Below are 22,757 nucleotides of genomic sequence, written 5' to 3'. Positions count from 1 at the left end.
AGGAAGGAAGGAAGGAAGGAAGGAAGGAAGGAAGGAAGGAAGGAAGGAAGGAAGGAAGGAAGGAAGGAAGGAAGGAAGGAAGGAAGGAAGGAAGGGAGGGAGGAAGAGAGAGAGAGAAAGAAAGAAAGATTCTTAGATTCAGCTCATTGAAGTATAAGTATCTGCATTTCAAAATCCCATAAACAAAATATCAAAGCAAGTAAAGAAGAGAAAAATATTTGCAACCTAAATGGCAAAAGGCACCTGTATAAATTAACAGAAAAATACATTAATATAAAATTTACAAAAATATACAAATCACTAATAATCGTAAACAATGTTAAACCTTAAAAAATATTTTTTAAATTTTTTTTGTTTCCATAGGTTATTGGAGAACAGATGGTATTTGGTTACTTGAGTAAGTTCTTTAGTAGTGATTTGTGAAATTTTGGTGTACCTATCACCTGAGCAGAATACACTGCACCCAGTTTGTAGTCTTATATCCCTCATCCACTTCCCATCCTTTCCCCCGAGTCCCAAAGTCCACTGTGTCATTCTTATGCATCTGCATCCTCATAAGTTAGCTCCAAATAATTTAAAAATAACAAAAAAGAAAACAAAGATACTACTCAGGATGGGGAAGTTTAGAGAAAGCAGCATACAAATTGGAAAGCTAATTCATACTATGAATCAAAAGCTTTAAGATGCATAAGGCTTACTTACCTTAACCCTAGCCCTGTACTATACTTTTAAGAGATGGGTAGAGACATTTAGGTCTCAGGTAGTTCGTCCCCATGGTTACATTAGAGACTCTTTAAAAAGTTTAAGTGCCAGTCATCTGTGGTCAAATAAAATCTGACACATCAAATAGGATAACCTTTGTGTAAGTCATTAAGATCGTGTTCTGGAAAAATAATTTTGAATATTAAAAGATGCTAAAGAGATATGCTAAAGAACTGAAGAAAAATGATGTATCAATATAATTTTATGAGACTATGGTTTGTAAAAGGTAGTTTACATAGTCTTTTTGTACATATAAAAGTTATATCCTACAAAGTACTTTCTGGATAGTAGGATAAAAATTATTTTTAATTGATGTTTTTACATTTATTAATTTAAAAATGTCATTTTAAAAATTGTGTTTCTCAATGCACAAAAATTATAATTCCCAAAATATGGATGTTTGAATTCTGCAAATTCTTACAAATATTGACTTTCCTAACATATTTTAGATAATTCTACATATAAACAGTATTCATATTTTCTTGGCTATATGCATTTTACAAAACACTTCTGTATGATTAAACTATTTTGTCACTATTTTGCATATTTACAAAGTAAGTTAACTTCTCAACTGAAAGCCAGGAGAGCATTGAAAAAAAAAAATAAAACGGTACTCCTTCCTATTAATCATGTACAAAAATGAATGTCCACTTTAAGAAGAACATTTTCTTTAATGATTTATGAAGAAAACTCCCTAATACCTAAAGAAGACATTTCACATAAAGTTACATAAAACTGAAACATGACAACAATTTGGAATCCTTCAAAATTATTTAAAATCCAATTTTAGTTTCCTTTTAACAACAAACAATTTGAGCAAACATTTTCTTTTATGTACAAAAAAGTTAATTTTAATTTTGCCTTTCATTTTATTTAGGAATGACACAGTTTTTGATCTAAAAGTTTATTAATTTTTTTACTTTAGGTAAGTTCTTTCAAGATACCAATTTAATGATGCAATTTCTGAAAATAAAGGAATGCAACTAATGAAATAAAAGGAAATAAATATTTCTTATTAAATTTTATTAATTTGGAATTTACTTTTAAAAATCAACAAGAACTGCCAGAAAAATGAAATAAAATGGTTTCATTAAGTTCATGACTGATTTTGCATTACACCCTTTCAGTATTGCTATCTCTGCTTCTAGTCTCTTCTCACTTCAAACAAAGCCCTCTAAGTAGCCCCAACATGTGTATACTTCAAATGGAAATGAAGTGTCATCTCATCTATGAAGAAGCTTCGCAATAAGCAGAACCAGTCATTATTTTACAGGTTCTCCTGTAACTTTATACCTATCTTAACAGATGTTCCATAAATTATCATTTCTAGACTCAAGGACCATCAGTACCTAAAATAACCACCTTACTTAAAAGTTCCAAGACTTTGGCTTTCGGGTAGCTCCCTTCTTCTCCTGACCCCCAGTTTCTTCCCTCTGTAATACTTTCTGCGCTCCTCCTATCGCCCTTTGTTAGTCTAGTTTCCTTCCTCTGAAACGACCTTTCCCTCTAGCTGTATACCAGAAACTGCTTATTTTAAGCTGCAGTTTAAACCACACTTTCTAGGTGAAGTCTCTCTTATCTTCTTAGTGAGAAGCAAACTCATCATCCATCTATCTCCTTTGTGTCAATTTGATGTTGTCCACTGTTGTTTCTTGAAAGCTTGCACAGAGTTTTAACCATTTTTGTACATCCTAAAATGGAGAATTTGAAACATCTTCTGATAAACACTTTTCATATGGAAACTTTTATAGATCCCCAATATATTAAAATATGCTTTAGAATTTTTTGGTTGGGCTTGCAGTCATAATTCTAACTTAAATTATTGTTAATCAGTAAAAATAATGAGGCTGTTATGAAAGATATTTGAAATGAGAAAATCTGAGTAACTTCTGCTATCCCATCTATCAGCTGTATATTTTTACTTATTTCTCAATTTTCTTCGGGTAGTATAATATTAGGAAATTCATGTTTCATACAAGGAAATTGCAAATAGTAATTGATTTTAACACCTTGCCTTTATATCAGGATTTTTCAATTACATTGTCCCAGAACCATGAAAGAAGAGTGAAATGAACTCTCAAAGTTGAACTACAGTAGAAATCCTCTTAATCTGACACAGCTGGACTGTCATTAGTGAGTTTGTTAAAGGAACAGTTAAGGAGAGGATCACACAAAGCACACAAAGCATAATTTTTAATGTAAAACACACAAATGTCCAAGTAGTTACCATTTTAAAACCATAAATAAGGTCTTTTCTGGGCAAGTGAGTGCTCCTCAGAGTTTCTTATAATCTTTCTTATACAAATTACCTTCAACGCATCATTTATAAATTACAGTATCAACTTCTGGAAAGCATAGCAGGGACCTAAAGGTACTTTTTAAGTGACTTGCTCATGAAAATCATCTAGATGTTTATGATTCTCGCTCCAATAATGTGCAATTATTTTTCCACACCTAATTTTACCACAATTTTAGCCAAAACTTTCCAAAACATTAACTTTTCTTGAAAACTTTTTTTTTTTTCTTTTTTGAGACAGAGTATCACTCTGTCACCTAGGTTAGAGTGCAGTTGCACGATCTCAGCTTACTTCAACCCCCACCTCCTGGGTTCAAGTGATTCTCTTGCCTCAGCCTCCCAGATAGCTGGAACTGCAGGTGTGTGCTGCCATGCCCAGCTAATTTTTAGTAGAGATGGGGTTTCACCATGTTGGGCAGGCTGGTCTCAAACTCCTGATCTTAGGTGATCCACCCACCTTGGGCTCCCAAAGTGCTGGGATTACAGGCGTGAGCCACTGTGCCCAGCCTAGAAATACTTCTTTTTGCTCTCACATTTCATCAGCTTTTATGACATTTGATTCAATTACATGAATAATTAAATATTAAATTTAATAGTAAATAAAAATAACAACTAGCATAAACATGTTTGGAAACAAATGTGAATGACTCTTAATTAGCATACACCACAATTTAAAAAGGCAGAGTGCATAGGCAGCAAGCAATATCCCACTAAGTGTGAGCATTTATTCAAGCGTAGGCATCAGTCAGTGGGTTTCAGTGAAAATGGGTCATTTCGTTGTCTAGTGAGTCACTAGGCACAGATTCAGAGACTTTCTATTATACTAATTATTTAGCAATATTTGGACTCCACATCTTAAATACAAAATGCAGAGAAAATGAATGCCTATGAACTCTATTTAGGATATCACCTTACTACTTGCCATTAAAACATTAATTGATATTGTTTAAATGACTACAATGACAAGAGCATGCACCAAACAGATGTGTCTGAGACTTGACTGATGTTTGATTGAGCTCCATGAAGTATGCTGAAATCTTCCATTAATTAATTTAATAAATATTTATTGACTCCCAAAACATGTAACCAACAGTGCTAGGTTCTGGGAGTATAATGGTAAAAAGATTCATTCCTTTCTAGAACTGATGTTTTGGAGTGGCAGTCTCCAAACTGTTTGTAAACATATTGCTACTAGTAAAAATACTTGAGGATTATCTATATCTAAATCTATATCTATATCTATCTACATCTATATGTACATCTATATCCATTTATCTATTTAAAATACACACACACACACACACACACAAAGAATTGGAAAACCTAGTCCAAACCTAGTTTCAAACATATTTTTCTAACTTATATATTTTAAAACTACACTGCCAGATTGAAGAATATGTTCTAAAACTGATTAATCCATTTGACATTTATATCACTTTATTAGCACAACTAAATATGGCATATCTTTTGGGAGGAGAAGTAAAAAGAGTATAGAGAAAGAGAAGTAACAGCAGAAGGGAGATAAGGGAAGGTGGAAAGAACAAACTATCAAGATTTGTTATGTTTTCTCAAGATTTCTTATGTTTTCTCGTGTCTAGGATTGAGAGAAGACAATGGATTCTATAAATAAGAATCATTGTGCATTTTTTAGGAATGAATGTGATACATGACCTTGTTTTCTGATAAATTTTTAAAAATGTTTGGATTGCTTTTATTCTAACCTTTTATTTTTTTTATTTTTTTTTCAGATTTTAAAATTAATTCTTTATTCTTTAGTTGGCATGTCTTTTTTTTAATTTTATTTATTTATTTATTTTTTTAATTTATTTATTATTATTATACTTTAAGTTGTAGGGTACATGTGCATAACGTGCAGGTTTGTTACATATGTATACTTGTGCCATGTTGGTGTGCTGCACCCATCAACTCGTCATTTACATCAGGTATAACTCCCAATGCAATCCCTCCCTCCTCCCCCCTCCCCATGATAGGCCCGGGTGTGTGATGTTCCCCTTCCTGAGTCCAAGTGATCTCATTGTTCAGTTCCCACCTATGAGTGAGAACATGCGGTGTTTGGTTTTCTGTTCTTGTGATAGTTTGCTAAGAATGATGGTTTCCAGCTGCATCCATGTCCCTACAAAGGACACAAACTCATCCTTTTTTATGGCTGCATAGTATTCCATGGTGTATATGTGCCACATTTTCTTAATCCAGTCTGTCACTGATGGACATTTGGGCTGATTCCAAGTCTTTGCTATTGTGAATAGTGCTGCAATAAACATACATGTGCATGTGTCTTTATAGCAGCATAATTTATAATCCTTTGGGTATATACCCAGTTTTAAAGATACTTAAAAATTAAACTGGCTTATATAAGATAATTAATACAGAATTTATAAACATGAAACTGAGAATAAAGCTTCTATTGGAATTAATTGTAGTACTCTTGTTCTGCACAGTAGATCCATTGTAATTAGCTGATTAGAAATTAGGGCAATATGACTCTAGCAATCATCAATTTAAATTGGATACAGAAGGCCAGCACTGGTGGATACTGTTCAGTGACAGTAAAGCCATAGACAAAGAATTTCCAGGCTGACAAAATATCACATCTGGGCAAAGCATGCCTGCCCCTTTCTTTTTCTTTTATTTAACAAATATTGCACAGGATGAAGGAATGTCAAGGCTAAACTCTCTAGTACAGATGTAGAACACATGCATTTGTACCAGCTCAAAGCAAGATGACAGACACTGGAGACACTGTTGTGGCTTGGCAGTTAAAATTGTTCATTTCCATTAACTTGTGGTTCAAAGATACTATCACATTTAGGGAAGGGAAGGATATTGCCTTTTTGGTGACTGGTGTCTTAAAAGCTAAGTCTTAAAAACTAACAGTGGAAAGAACCACATATTTCAAGATTATGCTAAATGTCAAATTTTTCAAACTGAGAGAAATTCAGTCACAGCAAAACACAAGTTCTAAACAAAAATTCATTGCAGATACATCTACCAAGTACTTTTCCCAATTCTACTTGATATTGTTTGTGAGAAGAGGTACGATAAGCACTTGACCTTATAAGTCATAAAGACCTTGGAAAAAATGCTATGTAAGAGAAAGAACATCACATGATAGGGGCCAAACATTTCTTCCCAACCTCAAAAATATTCCAAGAGACAGGAAGCTATTTAAACTGCCTGAAGTTTTATCAGTTCTTCCTTTTTTTTCCTAGTTATTTTGCATTGTAAGTTAGATAGTATGCAACATAAGCATCTTAAATTATAAATATGGCTAACTTTTCTTGAGCACTGAATGTGCTAGTTACTGTCCTAAGGTAAATATTTGTGTGTTTATGTGTATGTACGTGTGTGTGTGTGGATAACTTGACATAGATACAAATGGATACATATATATATATGTGTATTTATGTATTAAATCTGTGAATATAGATATTTTATTGTAGAGTATTAACAGATACATTTTTATTCTCCCAACATCAAGAGGTAGATTAGGTTAATATTTTCCATTTAAAAAAGAAAAAACTAAGGCTAAAAGAAGGTAGGTAGACAGAGCTTGGTGCTGTATACCTCTAAAACCTATGATTCTCAACTGCAACGCTATACTCCATGCAAGTTTTGACTTAAATACAGATATACACACAGAATCTAGACAATTTGTCAAATGACCTGCTGGTTTTTCACGTGACTTTTATTCCTCTTTATTATATATAGAGTTTATTTACCATTCCAGTCCCTAAAGTCAGTAAAAATTGTTTCTAATTAATATCAATTCCTCCAGCCTTCACTGTATCCCAAGATCAGACCCTGAAAAAAAGGAAAAAATTAAAAAGAGGATCCCAAGTATTTTAAAATAATATTCTTTGATGATTCCCAGTATTTACTTTGTCTGGATAATAGAAAACATGACAAGGAAGTAGGAGGAAGTTGGCAAGTATATATACAAATAAATAACCAGTTTTTTCATCTTAAATGTAAAGGTCAAATTATGCACTCATCTTTACACTAATCCTTCTACATATCTCAATGTTTGTGTATTTCTCTTATGCTTATAATATCAATGCTAAAAATGATAAATTTTAAGAAATATTGATAAACTTTTGAATTGTTATGAAAGTTCATCTATTTATTTATTGAACAAATATTTATGAAGTAACATACTTGGTTTTAAATACTAGACATACAACGCTGAAAAAAACAGTTGAAAATTCTGCTAGAATGCAGAGATGTTAATCAAATCATACAAACAAATGTCAACTTTTATTATGACAGTAACTAAGAAGGAGAGGTATATGGTGCAATGAGAACTGAAACAATGAAAATTTGCTTAGCCTAAAAAATCCAGGTAAGCTCCTCTGAGAAAGTAATGCTTGAACTGATATCTTAAGGTTGAATAGGAGGTAACCAGGTAAAAAATATGGGAATGAAACATCTCCCTCACCCCGAAATAGAAACTGTATGTGGTAAAGCTCAGGGATAACCAAGAGCTTTGCCAAAACATGAACTAATGAAGGTCAATGTAGCTAGAACACTGTAGCAAGAGAGCAAGGACTATAGAGATATAGCCTAGAGCCTTGTATTAGACATATTATCCTAAGAGCATTGAGAAATCATTCATGAATTCAAAGCAGTATCAAAACATTTAACTACACTCCAAAGAATGTGAGGGGAATGGATAGGTATAGAATAAATGATTGGTAGACTAGTTAGGAGGATATGGGAGTGACACAGAAATGGAAGTAAAATCAACAGGACCTGATGGTAAACTGAGAATGAGGGATGAGAAAGAGGGAGTTACTAAGAGTAGATTACCTTAGTAATCTACTAAGTAGATGATAGTACTATTCATTAAGAGGGTAAACATTGGAAAATACTGGTGGGAAAGACCAGGAGTTTAGCCTGAGAAACTTTGGGTTTGAAATGTTTGATCTAGTAAAGAGGACCTGTAAAGTAAGGTACTCTGAAACTCAGGGATGAAGTCTGGACTGAAAAATATGGGTTGGGTAAGATTTCTGATGGGGGCTAGTGCATCATAGAAGCTAGGTTAATAAAATCTTACAAGAAGACGGGTATGATTAATACTACTGAAAGATAAGTAAGTGTAGAGGTGAAAAATAACTTGCATCTAATATTCTTTTTTTCTGCTCATATTTTTGCTATGAATTGGGCATTTTAAAAACTTAATTCATTTCACATTGAAGCCTAAGGATTATTGCCTTGTAAGGACAGGCAGTAGACTTGGAGTCACACATGGGACCATTCCAGAGGCAGCAGCTTCCCTGGAATAAAATTCTTCTAAAGAGTACGCAAAAATCTACTCAAGGAACAAGAGTTGGAATTCTCTAAACATTCTGCTCATCTGAATTAGACTTCATAGAACACTTAGACAAATAGTTATATTGTCTCCACCCGAATTACTAATTGATCCGTAATGCCACAGGGACACAGAAAGAGGCAAATAGGATAGTAATAAAAAAAAGTCCAAGATGTGCTAAGTGTCAATAAAGATTATTTTAATGGAAATAACTACTGAATGAAATTGTTAGGTCTAGGTTCTAATGTTCGGTGTGTTACCCAAATATATATTGAGTGTTTCACAGAGTCTCTAGATGTTTTCGATTTTTAGTCTTGAATTTTAAGAAGTGTACTCATTAACCTGAGTGAAAATGAAACAATAAAACAATGGAAAGATCTATAAAAATAAACCTGCTAATCCCTCCATAACCCTTCCATACTTCACCCCTTCCAGTAATCAATGCCAACAGTTTGTATCGTTTTATATTGTTTTTCATAGTAATAACACGACATACAAAAACACACACAAAGCACATGTTTTGTTTGTTTTTAAAAAACCATGGATCACAATAAGCACATTTCTCTGTAAGTGGCTTTTCTGATTTGACAAAAGCATATTGAATATCCCTCAAGTATAACATATATAAATCTAACTTAAATTTATTTTCTAATAACTACACTAGTATTCCCCAGTGTGGAAACACTATGATGCATTCAACTACTTTGCTATTGATAGACATTAGAGGTACTGAAACTTGCATCTTAGAATTCACATAATGTAGAAATCAATATCTCACATAAATACTAAAGCATCCTGTACTGCCTCATGTTGTAAATATCTGTGAAAAGAGCATATTACATTATAACATGGATTTATTCTAAAGATTTTTCTCTTTTAAGCTCATTATAAAATAACATATTTCTGATTACTGATGGAAGTTATACAAAAAACTCATTCGCAGCTAATTTCCTTCATTCTTACTTCCCTGTAGTGAAGGGGTAACTAAGCAGTAAAAACAGACTCCATAAGTTCCCATGATCAAATCTACCAATCCTTGCAGCTGCGCCCATAAATACTGCTTCCCCTTATCATATAGGATGAATCACCCATCTTCGTATCCAAGGCCAAGCTCTCCAACTTATGTGCTAGATACCATTGCCCCTCACCTACTCAAAGACATTACTCTAGAAATTCTCCCATCTACTTCATCATCATTCTTTCTTCTCCAGTTGATTTTCCATCAATATACAAGTATATCCTGCAATTTAATCTACTTCAAAACAAACATCCCATTTCCTCTTGATCCACTGGCCCATTTATCCACAATCCTTTATAGCAAACTCCTCTAATAAGTAGCATAGTTGTCCATATTCATTCCTTCTTCTCTTTTAGCAGTTCTTCTCTTATTTCTTGATCCCACTCTAATCAGATTTCTGTCATTATCACCACCCTCTCTCAAAAGAGTTCTTTAGAAAGTCACCAAGGACTTTCATCTAGCCAAATGTAATCACCCTTTGCTTGTCTTCCTCTTAATCTACCAGCAGCATTTGGCCTAGTCAATCACTCCTTTCTTAAAATTTCTTTTACTTCTCTCATGTATTTTTTTTATTTAGAGACAGGGTCTTGTTATGTCGCCCAAGCTGGTCTCGAACTCCTGGGCTCAGTGATCCTCCTTTCTTGGCCTCCCTAAGTGTTGGCATTACAGGCGTGAGCCACCACACCCAGCCCTACATCTCTTTTAATTTAACATCTCTCAGGATTTTCCTCCTATTTCACTGGCTACTTCTCAGTGTCCTTTACTGTCCCCACCCTACTCTCAAACTAAAATGTAAACTCTATGAAGAGAAGATTTCTGTTTGTTTCTTTTTGTCTGTTTTGTGAACTGCTGAATACTCCAGCACTTAGAGTAGGGTGTGGCATATAGGAGACCATAAACAAATCTACAGTATGCTGAAAAAAACTTTTTTTTTTTTTATAGATGGAATCTGGCTCTGTCACCAGGCTGGAGTGCAGTGGTGCGATCTCGGTTCACTGCAACATGTGCCTCCCGGGTTCCAGTGATTCTCCTGCCTCAGTCACCTGAGTAGCTGGGACTACAGGCACGTGCCACCACACCCAGCTAATTTTTGTATTTTTAGTAGAGTTGGGGTTTCAACATGTTGGCCAGTATGGTCTCAATCTCTTGACCTCCTGATCCACCCACCTCAGCCTCCCAAAGTGCTAGGATTATGAGTGTGAGCCACCACCCCCGGCCAACTATTTACTTTTAATTAAATTGTCAAGATAGGTACTGGCAATTCTAGCACTGTGGATCACAAAAGTTCTTATTAATTTGTGAAATGCCTAAATGGAATTAATTTTATTCTCTCACAAACCATTTTCCCTGACTTCCCTAGTGTAATTAATAAGACACCATTCATTTCCATAAACAACTAGGATATTCAGAAGCACACTTAAATCCAAATTTAATCAGTTGCCAATGCCTATGAGGTTTTATGTTCACCATATCCCCTCCAACCAGATGCCTTGGCCTGTACCCTTCCATAGCTTTACACTGTTAACAGATTAACCTCCCTGAACTAGAAGACTGAGCATGGTATTTTGCAATTGATAAATGTTATTAACTCCCCAAAAGCAACAGATGAAATACAGAGTCCTCAGACTGGCCTTTAAGGCCATACTAAACGCAGAACCTTTCTGCCCCATTACCTTCATATGGTGACTCCTAAATATCAGTGAAACAGAAACATTCATTTTTCCTGAAGTAGGTACGTGCATTCATGCAGCAGTGTCACTGATTTTACAGATTTATCTTTACCCAGAATGACCCATTCATTAAGTACTTGTCAAATTGTACTTCACGTGATTTTACCTTAAACAAATTTTCCATATCTCATCTGTTTATCTCATATGCCACTTTTTTTAAAAGCATCCCTGTTTAGCCGAATGATATCTAAATGATCCCACTTTGTGGCCAAATAATGCTCACTTAGATCACATCCATGTGAGGTCCTGTGTAGTCTTTCTAATTATCCTTTGTACTCTCGTATGAAATACAAGCTGTATGTCAATTCCTTATTGATGATTAAATTCTGTACAGCACCTAATATTTTGTGCATAATATATACTTAACTTTAAAAGTTGTTAACCTAAGTTGATAAATAGGACAAAATGTACCGCAATCTTCAGCTAAATACCATTTTGAACGTGGATTTAAAAGAAAAATAGGGTTGGGCATGGTGGCTCATGCTTGTAATCCCAGCACTTTGGGAGGCTGAGGCAGGTGGATCACCAAGTCAGGGTTCAAGACCAGCCTGGCCAACATAGTGAAACCCTGTCTCTACTAAAAATACAAAACTTAGCCCAGCATGGTGGTGTGTGCCTGTAGTCCCAGCTACTTGGGAGACTGAGTCAGGAGAATCACTTAAACCCAGGAGTTGGAGGTTGCAGTGAGCCGAGATCACGTCACTGCACTCCAGCTTGGGTGACACAGCAAGACTCTGTCTCCGAAAAGAAAAAGAAAAATAGTTTATGTAGCTAAATATGTTATGATGAATATATTAATTTTAAATAAGTGACTTTTAAAATATAGATATATGTTGTATCTGCATATATATATTCAGTTGTAAAAATCTGCTTTGATGATCCAACGAAATAAACATTGCAATACGCTATCCCATAAGATGAAGTTATTCAAATTCATGTAATTCATCTAATGTCATATTTAACAGACACTAAAACTTTGTATCTATAGCGACACAATTACCCAATTTTAATTAATGCATATAGCATATTTGTTTGCATATTATTTTAACACATTCACTGAAATGTAAAATATTTTCATCTGGATTTTTGTAGAGCAAAGTAATTGATAATGTGCTCCAATGATAAACTGCAGAAGTTGTCACTTTCTATATCCAGGGGAACACTAATTAATCTTGAATAACCCTCTGAGACACAGAATATAAGCAATGTGCACATGGGAGGGAAATAATAATTCACCAGAAAATAAACACAGAGAAAAAACAGACTACATGTAAGCAAATACAATGAATATGATAGGTGATCTCTAGTGTGACTTCTGGAGTTCACTTCGGGGGAATTATGAAATTCCCAGGACTAATTCTGAAACAAGATTATATGCATTTCTCAGCATTACATGGAGAAAACCTATGAAGAGGAATTTGGGGCTGGTACTAATCTAACCACTGGCAAGGAGAATACTCTGGGAATGGCACTATTTTCATAGACTAAGCAGCATTAATCTCGGAACTTGAGATTGGATTACTTTGCCTGAGGGATATATACCTAAACAAAACAGGTGGCTTATTAAGAAGAAAGAGGGGTAAGCCTGGTTGGGCAGGCAAGCAATGCTATCTGCTAAAACAACCTGGTCTCAGTCTACTATTCCAGTTTTCACCTATTGCCAGCTCTGATACACCCACATACATGCCTCCGGTATTCTAGCCAGGCCTAACGACTTACCATTTCCCCCAGCGTGTTGTAAATCAGAGCCAGCTTCATAGCCATAACTCCTGGGCAGTCACACAGCAACATGAACTCAGAAGAGCCCCACACTTAGTTTATTTATTTTTTATTGTGGTAAAATACATATAACATACACTTTACCATTTGAACCATTTTTAAGAGTAAAATTCAGTGGCATTAAGTGAATTCACATTGCAACTATCAACACCATTCATCTCCAGAACTTTCTCACCATCATAAACTGAAACTCCATGCCCATTAAAACATAATTCCCTGACTGGGCACGGTGGCTCACCTGAGGTCAAGAGTTTGAAACCAGCCGACCAACATGGTTAAACCCCATCTCTACTAAAAATACAAAATTACCCAGGTGTGGTGGTGCATGCCTGTAATCCCAGCTACTCAGGTGGCTGAAGCAGGAAAATCCCTTGAACCCGGGAGGCGGAGGTTGCAGTGAACCGAGATGGTGCCATTGCACTCCAGCCTGGGCAACAAGAGCAAAACTCCATCTCAAAAATAAAATAAATAAATACATAAAAACATAACTCCGCATTCTTCCGTCCCCTAGTACTCAGTAACCACCTTTACATTTTCTGTCTCCATGAATTTAACTACTCTAGGTACTTTGTATAAGTGGATTCACACAACACTTGTCCTTTTTCTCAAATGCGGTTTAATGATTTTCTGTCAGTGTCTTAAAACTGTCACTAATTTCAGAACAAGGGCCTTTCCAGTTTCATTTTGCATGGGATTCCTCACAAATTAAATAGCTAGTCCTGCTGTGAATTTTTATAACCCCTTACCTATATCTTCTCCACACCAAAAAACATCTCCACGTTCTTCTGGCCTCACCTAAATTGCATCTCCTCTGTGAAGTGAAGAGCAGACACTGCTGTCCCCTAAACCCCTTAGAGTATTTATATTTTACTCATTGAGGGCTCACTTCCCATTGCATTGTGACTCTTTGTTTTTAAATGTCTTTCTTGCTGGAGGAATTATTTGTGTCTTACTTTTGCCTGGTGCAGCACCTGGGTTATGGAATAAATTCAAAATCCATGTGTTGCAGCCCTAACTCCTGATGTATGGTATTTGGAGATGAGGCCTTTGGGAGGTAATTAGGTTTAGGTGAGGTCATGAGAGCAGGGCCCTCATAAAGGAGTAGTGCCCTTATAAGAAGAGACACCAAAGAGCTTGCTCTTGCTCTCTCTTTCTGCTCCATTAGGGCACAGGAAGAAGGTGGCAGTCTGAAAGCTAGGACAAGAACTCTCAACAGAAATCTACCACGCTTGCTCATCTCAAACGTTCAGCCTCTGGAAATGTGAGAAAATAAATTTCTGTTGTTTAAGCTGCCCCTCCATGGTATTTTGTTATGGCAGCATGAGCAGACAACCTAATACATATTGAATGCCCTAAAATATTCACTGAATGTAAGAGTGGCTGTATGCACCCATGATGGATCATACCTGGCATTGTTGTTGGACTTTGAATTTAACAGAAACTAAAGGAGAATAACAGAACTTTCCATCATTGGAAAATATGATCATTGTGATAATCCAGAAACTCTACTCAGGGACACAATCCAGGCAGTTAAACTGTGATCTGTAACTGTGTCCTTATATTCTCAGGGAAGCATGACTCAAGTGTTGGACTCCATGTTTTAAGTCATTGAATAGGCCTGCTCTACTGTTTCTGATTTGAGAGATCTCCAGTTCCTTTTCTTTGAAATAGGGCTACATTACTTCTGTGTATTTTTCATGTCAACCTCGCATTCTCATCAAGGGAGACCTATCAATAGACCCAAGAAGTATGGCTAAATAGGCTTCATAGCTTATATGATCACAAATTCACATATCGATAAAGTGCCTCATAATCTTCAAATGTTGAAGAAAATGTTCTCAAATTGGAGCCCGTTGGCATAAATTAACTCCCTTCCACACTCCATTACCAAAACTGAATAAAAGTTCTCCAAGTAGGGAGATCAGGATGGCACTGTGCAAAGGGCCTGCAGCAGGAAGTTGAAGTTATTTGTTTCTGGTCTACCAGCCATGCTCCTACTCTCTGTGTGACTCTGGCAATGAGGCTTTCTGAGCCTCAGTTTCTCATGTCAATAAAAAAGGATTTGATGAGCTAGATCTCCTTGAACTCTGAACACTTGAAGATTTCCTGTAGCCATCAAATTTTTCTCTCACATAAAATGCTAATTTCACGTAGAAAGTTAATCAAAAATAATTTTCTTTACTGCTAGAAATCAACGATATTTTAAATTAAATATTTTAGGATAGTTAACTTTGTGTGACAAAAGAAATACAGAGATTGTACTGACTTTAAAGGAGCCTTCTCTAGTGAAGACTTGGAAGCAAGGAAACATGACCTCAAGTTGAACTATTGTTTGCACATGTTAGTTTTTGAAGGACATGATAGAGGTTATATGCTTTTGTTAATTACTCTTTTTATTATTCTTTTAAGTCATCTAATAGGCTTGTTCTACTGTTTCTGTTAGGTCCTTTTCTATGGAATGAGACTACCTTACATGTTTGCATCTTTCATGTCAACCTTGTATTCTCATTTGGGTAGCTATGACAAGTAAACGAGTTTGGCTGGTGGAGAGGCTTACATAAAATGAAATGCTATAGTGCTGGGAATTCCTCTTTAATTTTAACTTTAAACTCGATCTTTCGGTTGCATGACTGACCACCTTGTTATTACCTGTACAGAAAAAGGTTCCACCGATAGCGACTGTCTTAGGTCCACAGACCAAAGACAAATGCTGCCATTGTGCAGCCTGGTATAATCTGTCAAGGAAATGCACAGGCATTGACAACCATTTCTTTCCAAAGTAAGGGCATTTCACAGGAAAAAAATTGCATGTCTATCACTTCTCCTTTTACTGTACATTATATATCTATTATACCTTGCTGACAATGGCATATTTTTCTCATTTTCCCTATTTTGTTGGAATACAATTTAGGGGATATTATCCATACTTCTTTTAAAGACCTTCTAAAGCAACACTTTATCTTTATTAAACATTATATAATGGCTCTTAGGTTCTTGATCTTTACAAAAAAATGAACAAAAGCAATTTATGATATAACTATTCTTTGTAGCATCCATAGATGACCATAGTCTTTTTTGTTTCATAGTCTTCGTTTTATTTATTGATTCAGAGAGGAGTTTCAAGCAATTATTTGATAGGCACATTGAATGACACTTTTTTCTTTTTTTAATTATGATTATTATTTTTGCAAGCAATACTTTTTTAAAAACTTCAATTTTTTATTTTCTAATATATACCTATACCTTAATTTTCTGTACTGGTTGTGGACGAACTTTCTCTACAAGGAACAAGTAAATATTTTAGGTTTTGTTGGCCATACAGTTTCTGTCCAATTAGTCAACTTTGCCATCTGGTGCAAAAGCAGCCATAGAAAATATGTAAATGAATGAGTACAGCTGTTTACCAAATAAACATTAGGTAGGCTGGATGTGGCCCATGAGCAATTGTTTACCAGCTCCTGCTCCACCTCAGTCTATAAGAGGTATTGTACGAGTCATGAATATAGGATACCAAGATACGTTGATTTAGAACACTTTTCTACCAGCTGTGTCACTTTGGGCATGTCTTAACTTATCTGAGCATCGTCATTTATAACTTGAAGGAGTTTAATCTAGGCAGATGTTACTGCCTCTGCACGCCATTATTATTTATCTTTATTTCGATCATAGTATTGGTCTACTTCTCCCACTCAGTAGCAATTTCCATGATGGCAAGTGACTTATCAATATTGTCCAGAGTTTTATTACCTGTAGCTAGCACTTGTCTGGCATATAATAGATACTGAATAAATGTAGATTCATTGAATGAATGATCAAATTAACTAATATGAAGAAAAAATGAAATTACTATTTTTAATAAATGCTGAATGTATATTTATTGAATGAATGAGCAAATTAAGTTATATGAAGACAAGGAGAAATTATAATTTTTAATAATAGTTTAAACCATGCTTGTTCTTGGTTAAAGGAAAACCAAACTGTTTTCAAAATAATTTTGATACAAGAAAATTATTTGTATCACAAAATGTTAATGTCATGTTGAAAAAAATGTTGTCCTAATCCAATTGAGTTGCTATTAAAAATACCATAAACTAGATGACTATAACCAAGAGGAATTTGCTTCTCACAATTCTGGAGGTTGAGAAATCTAAGATCAGGGTGCCAGCATTGTCAGGTTCTAGAGAGGCTCTTTTTCACGGTTGGAAGAGGCAAAACAGCTCTCTGGGGCCTCCTTTATAAGGGCACAAATTTGTTCGTGAGGGATCTGCCTCATGAATGACCCAGTTACCTCCCAAAATGCCTCACTGCCTAATACCAGCACATTGGATGTCAGAATGTCAACATATGAATTTGGTTGTGGGGGGCACAAATATTCAGACCGATAGCCTAAACCTATAAAATGAACTATAACATGAAACTAGAGAAAATAATCAGATTTTCCAAAATGCTTTTACTGTTGTTCAAATGGCTAAAGCAATCATAAACCATGATGACTCAGATTAAAAAGAGATAGTATTCAAAAGAAAATTGAAGTAAATTGACTAACTTGAAAATAATATGTTTATACAAATGAATTTATGACAGTACTTGAATACTGTAAGAGATAAAATGAAGTACCTTCTCTTTTTCAAAATGTAAGATACAGCCTTAAATATTGGAGCTGCTAAAATTATAATCTATCAAGAAGCATAAAGAAAAAAATGCTAGATTAATGGCAAATTATTAAAGAGGAAGAAAGGCAAACAATCAGGAATCCCAAAATATTTTTTCTTTTAATATTTAGTTTGAATATTTACCAATTTCTAGACTTACTCTTTACTTTATAATTTGTACTTGATGTTTATGTAGGTATCTGTTCAAAGTATTTGCACTGAATCTCATTAAATTTATATAATTTATCAACCAAATACATATTTAAATAAATTAATATGACAAATCATATAATGCTATACCAACACAAATGGTTCTTATAAAAGTAAACTATAAAATAATGATAAAGACTACTTTTCTTATTTACCACCTGGCAACTTTTATGAATACTGAAAAATGACAACTTTCATAAATAATAACTATAAAATCAACTAGAGACTATGACTGCTTAACATACTAAAGACTGGGCCAATTGATGTGAACATAATGTTATTTTATAATTAATTTAAACAATACTACTCTAACAAAGGAAACAACTATCTTTTATGCATAGCCCTGCAATTGATTGTACCTCTTTTATGCTTTCTAATTTTAATATTTTAACAGTCTAAATGGCATCTTCCTGTCATTAATGGAAATTGGTGAGGGTCTATTTTCATTTAAAGCCCAATTAATTTCTAAAACATCTTGCGCTGAAGTAATATGTTAACGTAACTCTCAAGTATGTATGTGTAAGACAAAAATAACTTACAAGTCTGTCTATTCTTGGCATTTGTTTCATGGAAAATCTGCTATTAATGAAATCATTTCATTTAAGTACTTATAAATATAGTATGCTTCTATTGTCAATATATTACTCAATAATATGTGGATCATTAATTTCATGAATAAAATACCTTAATCCCTTGTATTAGATAATTAAACATATATACTGCACACTTCATATCTTTGTCTTTCTTTGAAATGATTCCCATGTTCATAGAAAATTAGCATTAGTTGCCACTATTTTCTAAGATATTCTAAAAATGTTTCATAAAATCAACATTTTATAATTTATTTTTAAAACACTATTCTTAATGTAGTCATCACTCTAATAACCCAGAACTTTTTAAGTATATGCTATTCACCAAATTATTAAGTAGAGAACAAATTTAAAGCATGATGTGAATTTTCCTTTTAAGACATCTTTAAAGGCAAGACTTTTCTGATAATAGAAAAGTTATCAGAATATGCATATGCAACTTTCACAGATATAGAATGATGAAGCTCACCTTGGAATGATTTTACTTTACTGTTAATTTACTGTTTATGGCTTTTCTACTCTCTGCCACAAGAAAAGAAAAGAGTATACACAAAAATACTGCTTTTGTATCATTACTTCCATTCTCTTCTGGAAGGTCGGCTCAAAGTATGTTGCAGCCTTTCAATCTCATTATCCCATGGCTGATTCTTTTTTCCTCCATAATTCCTATCTCTTTGCCTTTCTTTGCTGCATTCTGGGTAAAATCCTCAGTCCTATGATCAGTTCACTAATTTTCTCTTAAACTATTTTCACTGTAGAATTTATTCCACCTAAACGTTTTAAAAATTTCAGTGAAAATAGCTGTATTCACAAAATTTTCAGTTGTTTCTATTCTTTATAATTTTTAATATATATGTTCCCCCCCCCCCCCCCCGAGATAGAGTCTCCAGGCTAAAGCACAATGGCACAATCATGGCTCACTCCTCTGCCTCCCTGGCTCCAACAATTCCCCTGCCTCAGCCTCCCAAGTAGCTGGGACTACAGGTGCACACCATCATGCCCGGCTAATTGTTGTATTTTTAGTAGAGACCAGGTCTCACTATGTTGGCAAGGCTGGTCTTGAACTCCTGACCTCAAGTGAATCACCCGTCTCAGCCTCCCAAAGTGCTGGGGTTACAGGCATGAGCCACTGCGCTTGGCCAATTTTTTATAAATTGACAGATAAAAGTGCACATATTATTGTGTACAGCACAGTGTTTGAAGTATATATACAGACAGACTGACTAATTAGCATATGTATTCCCTCACATAACTATCTTTTTGTAGTGAGAACAGTTAACATCTAGTCTCTCAGCATTTCTCAAAAATACAATATATTATTAACTACAGTCACCAAGTTGTACAATAGAGCTCTTTAACTTATTTCTCTTGGCTAACTGAAATTGTATGTTCTTTGACCAACATCTCCTCACCCTGCCTCTCAAATACCCCAGCTCCTGGTAACACTATTCTACTTTCTACTTCTGTGAGTTGAACTTTTTAAGATGCCACATATGAGCAAGATCATGTGTCTTTCTGTGCCTAGCCTATTTCACTCAACATAATGTCCTCCAGGTTAATATATGTTGTTGTAAATGACAGGATTTCCTTCCTTTTTTGTGACTTAATAGTATTCCATTGTGTCCACATTTTTTAATCCATTCATTCAGTGATAGAAACGTATGTTGATTCCATATATTGGCTTTTGTGAGTAATTCTGCAATAAACATGAAAGTAAAATCTTTTCATCATACTGATTTCATATCTTTAGCTATATATCCAGTAGTGGGATTGCTTGATTACATGGCAGTTTTATTTTTAATTTTTTGAGGAACATCCATACTGTTTTCCATAATGGCTGCATCAATTTACATTCTCACCAACAGCGTGCAAGGGTTCCCTCTACTTTATATCTTATCAGCACTTGTCTGTTATCTTGAAGATAGGCATTCTAACTGGTCTAAGGTAATATCTCATTGTGTTTTTAATTTGTTTCCCTGATTAGTAATATTGAGCTTTTGTTTCACATACCTGTTAACCATGTGTATGCCTTAAGAAATGTCTGTTCAGTTTCCTGGCTCATAATTTTATTTAATTATTTGGCTTCTTGCTATTTATTGTTTGAATTTCTTACGTATTTTGGATATTAACCCCATAACAGATGTATACTTTGCAAATATTTTCTTCCACTCTGCAGGCTGTCTCTTTGCTCTGTTGGTTGTTTTCTTTGCTGCACAGAAGCTTTTTAGTTTAAAGCAATCTTATTTGTCTATTTTTGCTTTTGTTGCTTGTGCTTTGGGGTCATATCCAAAAAGTCATTGCCCAGATAAATGTCATAGTTTTTCATCTAAGTTTTATTCTAGTAGTTTCATAGATTTGGGTCTTACATGTAAGTCTTGTTTTTTTTGTTTTGTTTTGTTTTGTTTTGTTTTGTTTTGAGATGGAGTCTCACTCTGTCACCCAGGCTGGAGTGCAGTGGTGTGATCTCCACTCACTGCAAGCTTCAGCTAACAGGTTCATGCCATTCTCCTGCCTCAGCCTCCTGAGTAGCTGGGACTACAAGCGCCCACCACCATGCCCAGCTAATTATTTTATTTTATTTTATTTATTTTTAGTAGAGACAAGGTTTCACTGTGTTAGCCAGGATGGTCTCGACTCCTGACCTCGTGATCCGCCCCCCTCAGCCTCCCAAAACATGTGTAAGTATTTAATCCATTTTAAGTTGATTTTTATATATGGTGTGAGATAAGATTCTAATTTTATTTTTCTGCCTGTGAATATCCTGTTTTCCCAGAAGCGTTTATTGAAAGGACTGTCCTTTTCCTATTGTGTGCTCTTGACACCTTTGTCAAAAATCAGTTGGCTGTAAATGCATGGATTTATTTTTGTGCTCTCTATTCTGTTTAATTAGTCTGTGTGTCTATTTTTATGCCAGTACCATGCTGTTTTGGTCACTATAGTTTTGTAATATATTTTGAAGTCAGGTAGTGTAATATTTTCAGCTTTCTTCTTCTTTTTCAAAATGCTTTGGCTTTTCAGGATTTTTTTGTGATTTCATATGAATTTTAGAATTGTTTTTTTCTATCTCTGTGAAAAATGTCATTGGTATTTTGATTGGAATTCTGTTGAATCTGTAGCTTGCTTTGGGTAGTATGGACATGTTAACAACACTAAATCTTCCAGGCTATGAACGAAGAATATATTTCCATTTATGTGTGTCCTCTTTTATTTCTTTCATCATTAGTTTATGGCTTTTAGGGTAGAGATCATTCATCTCCTTGGTTAAATTTATTCCTAAATATTTCTTGTAACTATTGTAAATAGTATGGTTCTCTTGTCCTTTTTCAGATAGTTTGCTATTAGTGAATAGAAACACTACTGAGTGTTGTATGTTGATTTTGTATCCTGCAACTTTACTCAATTTACTAGATAATTCTCACAGGTTTCTTTTTGTAAAGTCTTCAGAATTTTCTGTATATAGGGTCATGTCTTCTGCAATCAGGGACAATTTAATTTCTTCCTATCCAATTTGAATGTCTTCTATTTCTTTCCTTTGCCTAATTGCTCTAGCTAGCACATACAATACTATATTGAATAGAAGTGGTTAACATGGGCATCCTTATCTTACTCTGTGTCTTAGAGGAAAAGCTGTCAACTTCTCCCCATTGAGTTAGCTATGGAGTTTGTCACACATAGCCTTAATTGTGTTGAAGTACATTCCTTTTATACCTAATTTTTATATAATTGAGTTTTTTTGTCATGAAAGAATGTTGAATCTTTCCAAAATTTTTTGCACCTCTGAAAATGATTATATGCTTATTATCCTTCATTCTGTTCATGTAATGTGTTACATTTACTGATTTACATATATAGAACCATCCTTGCATCACTGGAATGAATACCACTTGATCATGATGAATAAACTTTTCAATGTACCATTGAATTTGGTGTGCTTATATTTTGTTGAGGATTTTTGCATATGTATTAATCAGATATTGGTCTGTAGTTTTGTGGGGTTTTTTGTTTTTGTTTTTGTTTTTGTTTTTTTTGGTATCAAGGCAATGCTGGCCTGATAATAAGTTTGGAAGTATGCCTCCTCAATTTTTTGGAAGAGTTGAGCAAAATTTTTATTAGTTCTTTTCTAAATATTTGATAAAATTCAGCAGTGATGTCACCATGTCTCAGACTCTTCTTTGATAGGAGACTTTATTACTGATTCAATCTTTTTACTGGTTATTGATCTGTAAAGCTTTTTATTTCTTCCTAATCTTTGTAGATTATAAGCATCAAAGAATTTATCTGTTTCTTCTAGATTATTGAAATGGTTGGTATATAATTGTTCATAATAATCTCTTATGGCCTTTTGAATTTCTTTTTTTGTTGTTTGTTTTTGTTTTTGTTTTTGTTTTTTT

General features: G+C 34.4%; 1 protein-coding gene across 1 annotated transcript in view; it reads right to left on the bottom strand.

Moving 5' to 3' along the window:
* Positions 1–6,801: 6,801 nt before the first annotated feature.
* The window catches only part of LOC116274193 (cilia- and flagella-associated protein 299-like), a 303,800-nt gene continuing 287,844 nt past the window's right edge, over positions 6,802–22,757 (bottom strand). The window contains exon 4 of the mRNA XM_031664548.1: positions 6,802–6,880. Within this exon, the coding sequence (XP_031520408.1) occupies positions 6,842–6,880 (39 nt within the window). The 3' untranslated portion in view covers positions 6,802–6,841. The remainder of the gene's footprint in view (positions 6,881–22,757) is intronic.

This window comes from Papio anubis, chromosome 3 (genome assembly GCF_008728515.1).
Source record: "Papio anubis isolate 15944 chromosome 3, Panubis1.0, whole genome shotgun sequence".
In the NCBI taxonomy this organism is placed as follows: domain Eukaryota; kingdom Metazoa; phylum Chordata; class Mammalia; order Primates; family Cercopithecidae; genus Papio; species Papio anubis.
The sequence above is the reverse complement of the archived record's forward strand: the minus strand, read 5'-3'. Positions and strand labels throughout refer to the sequence as shown.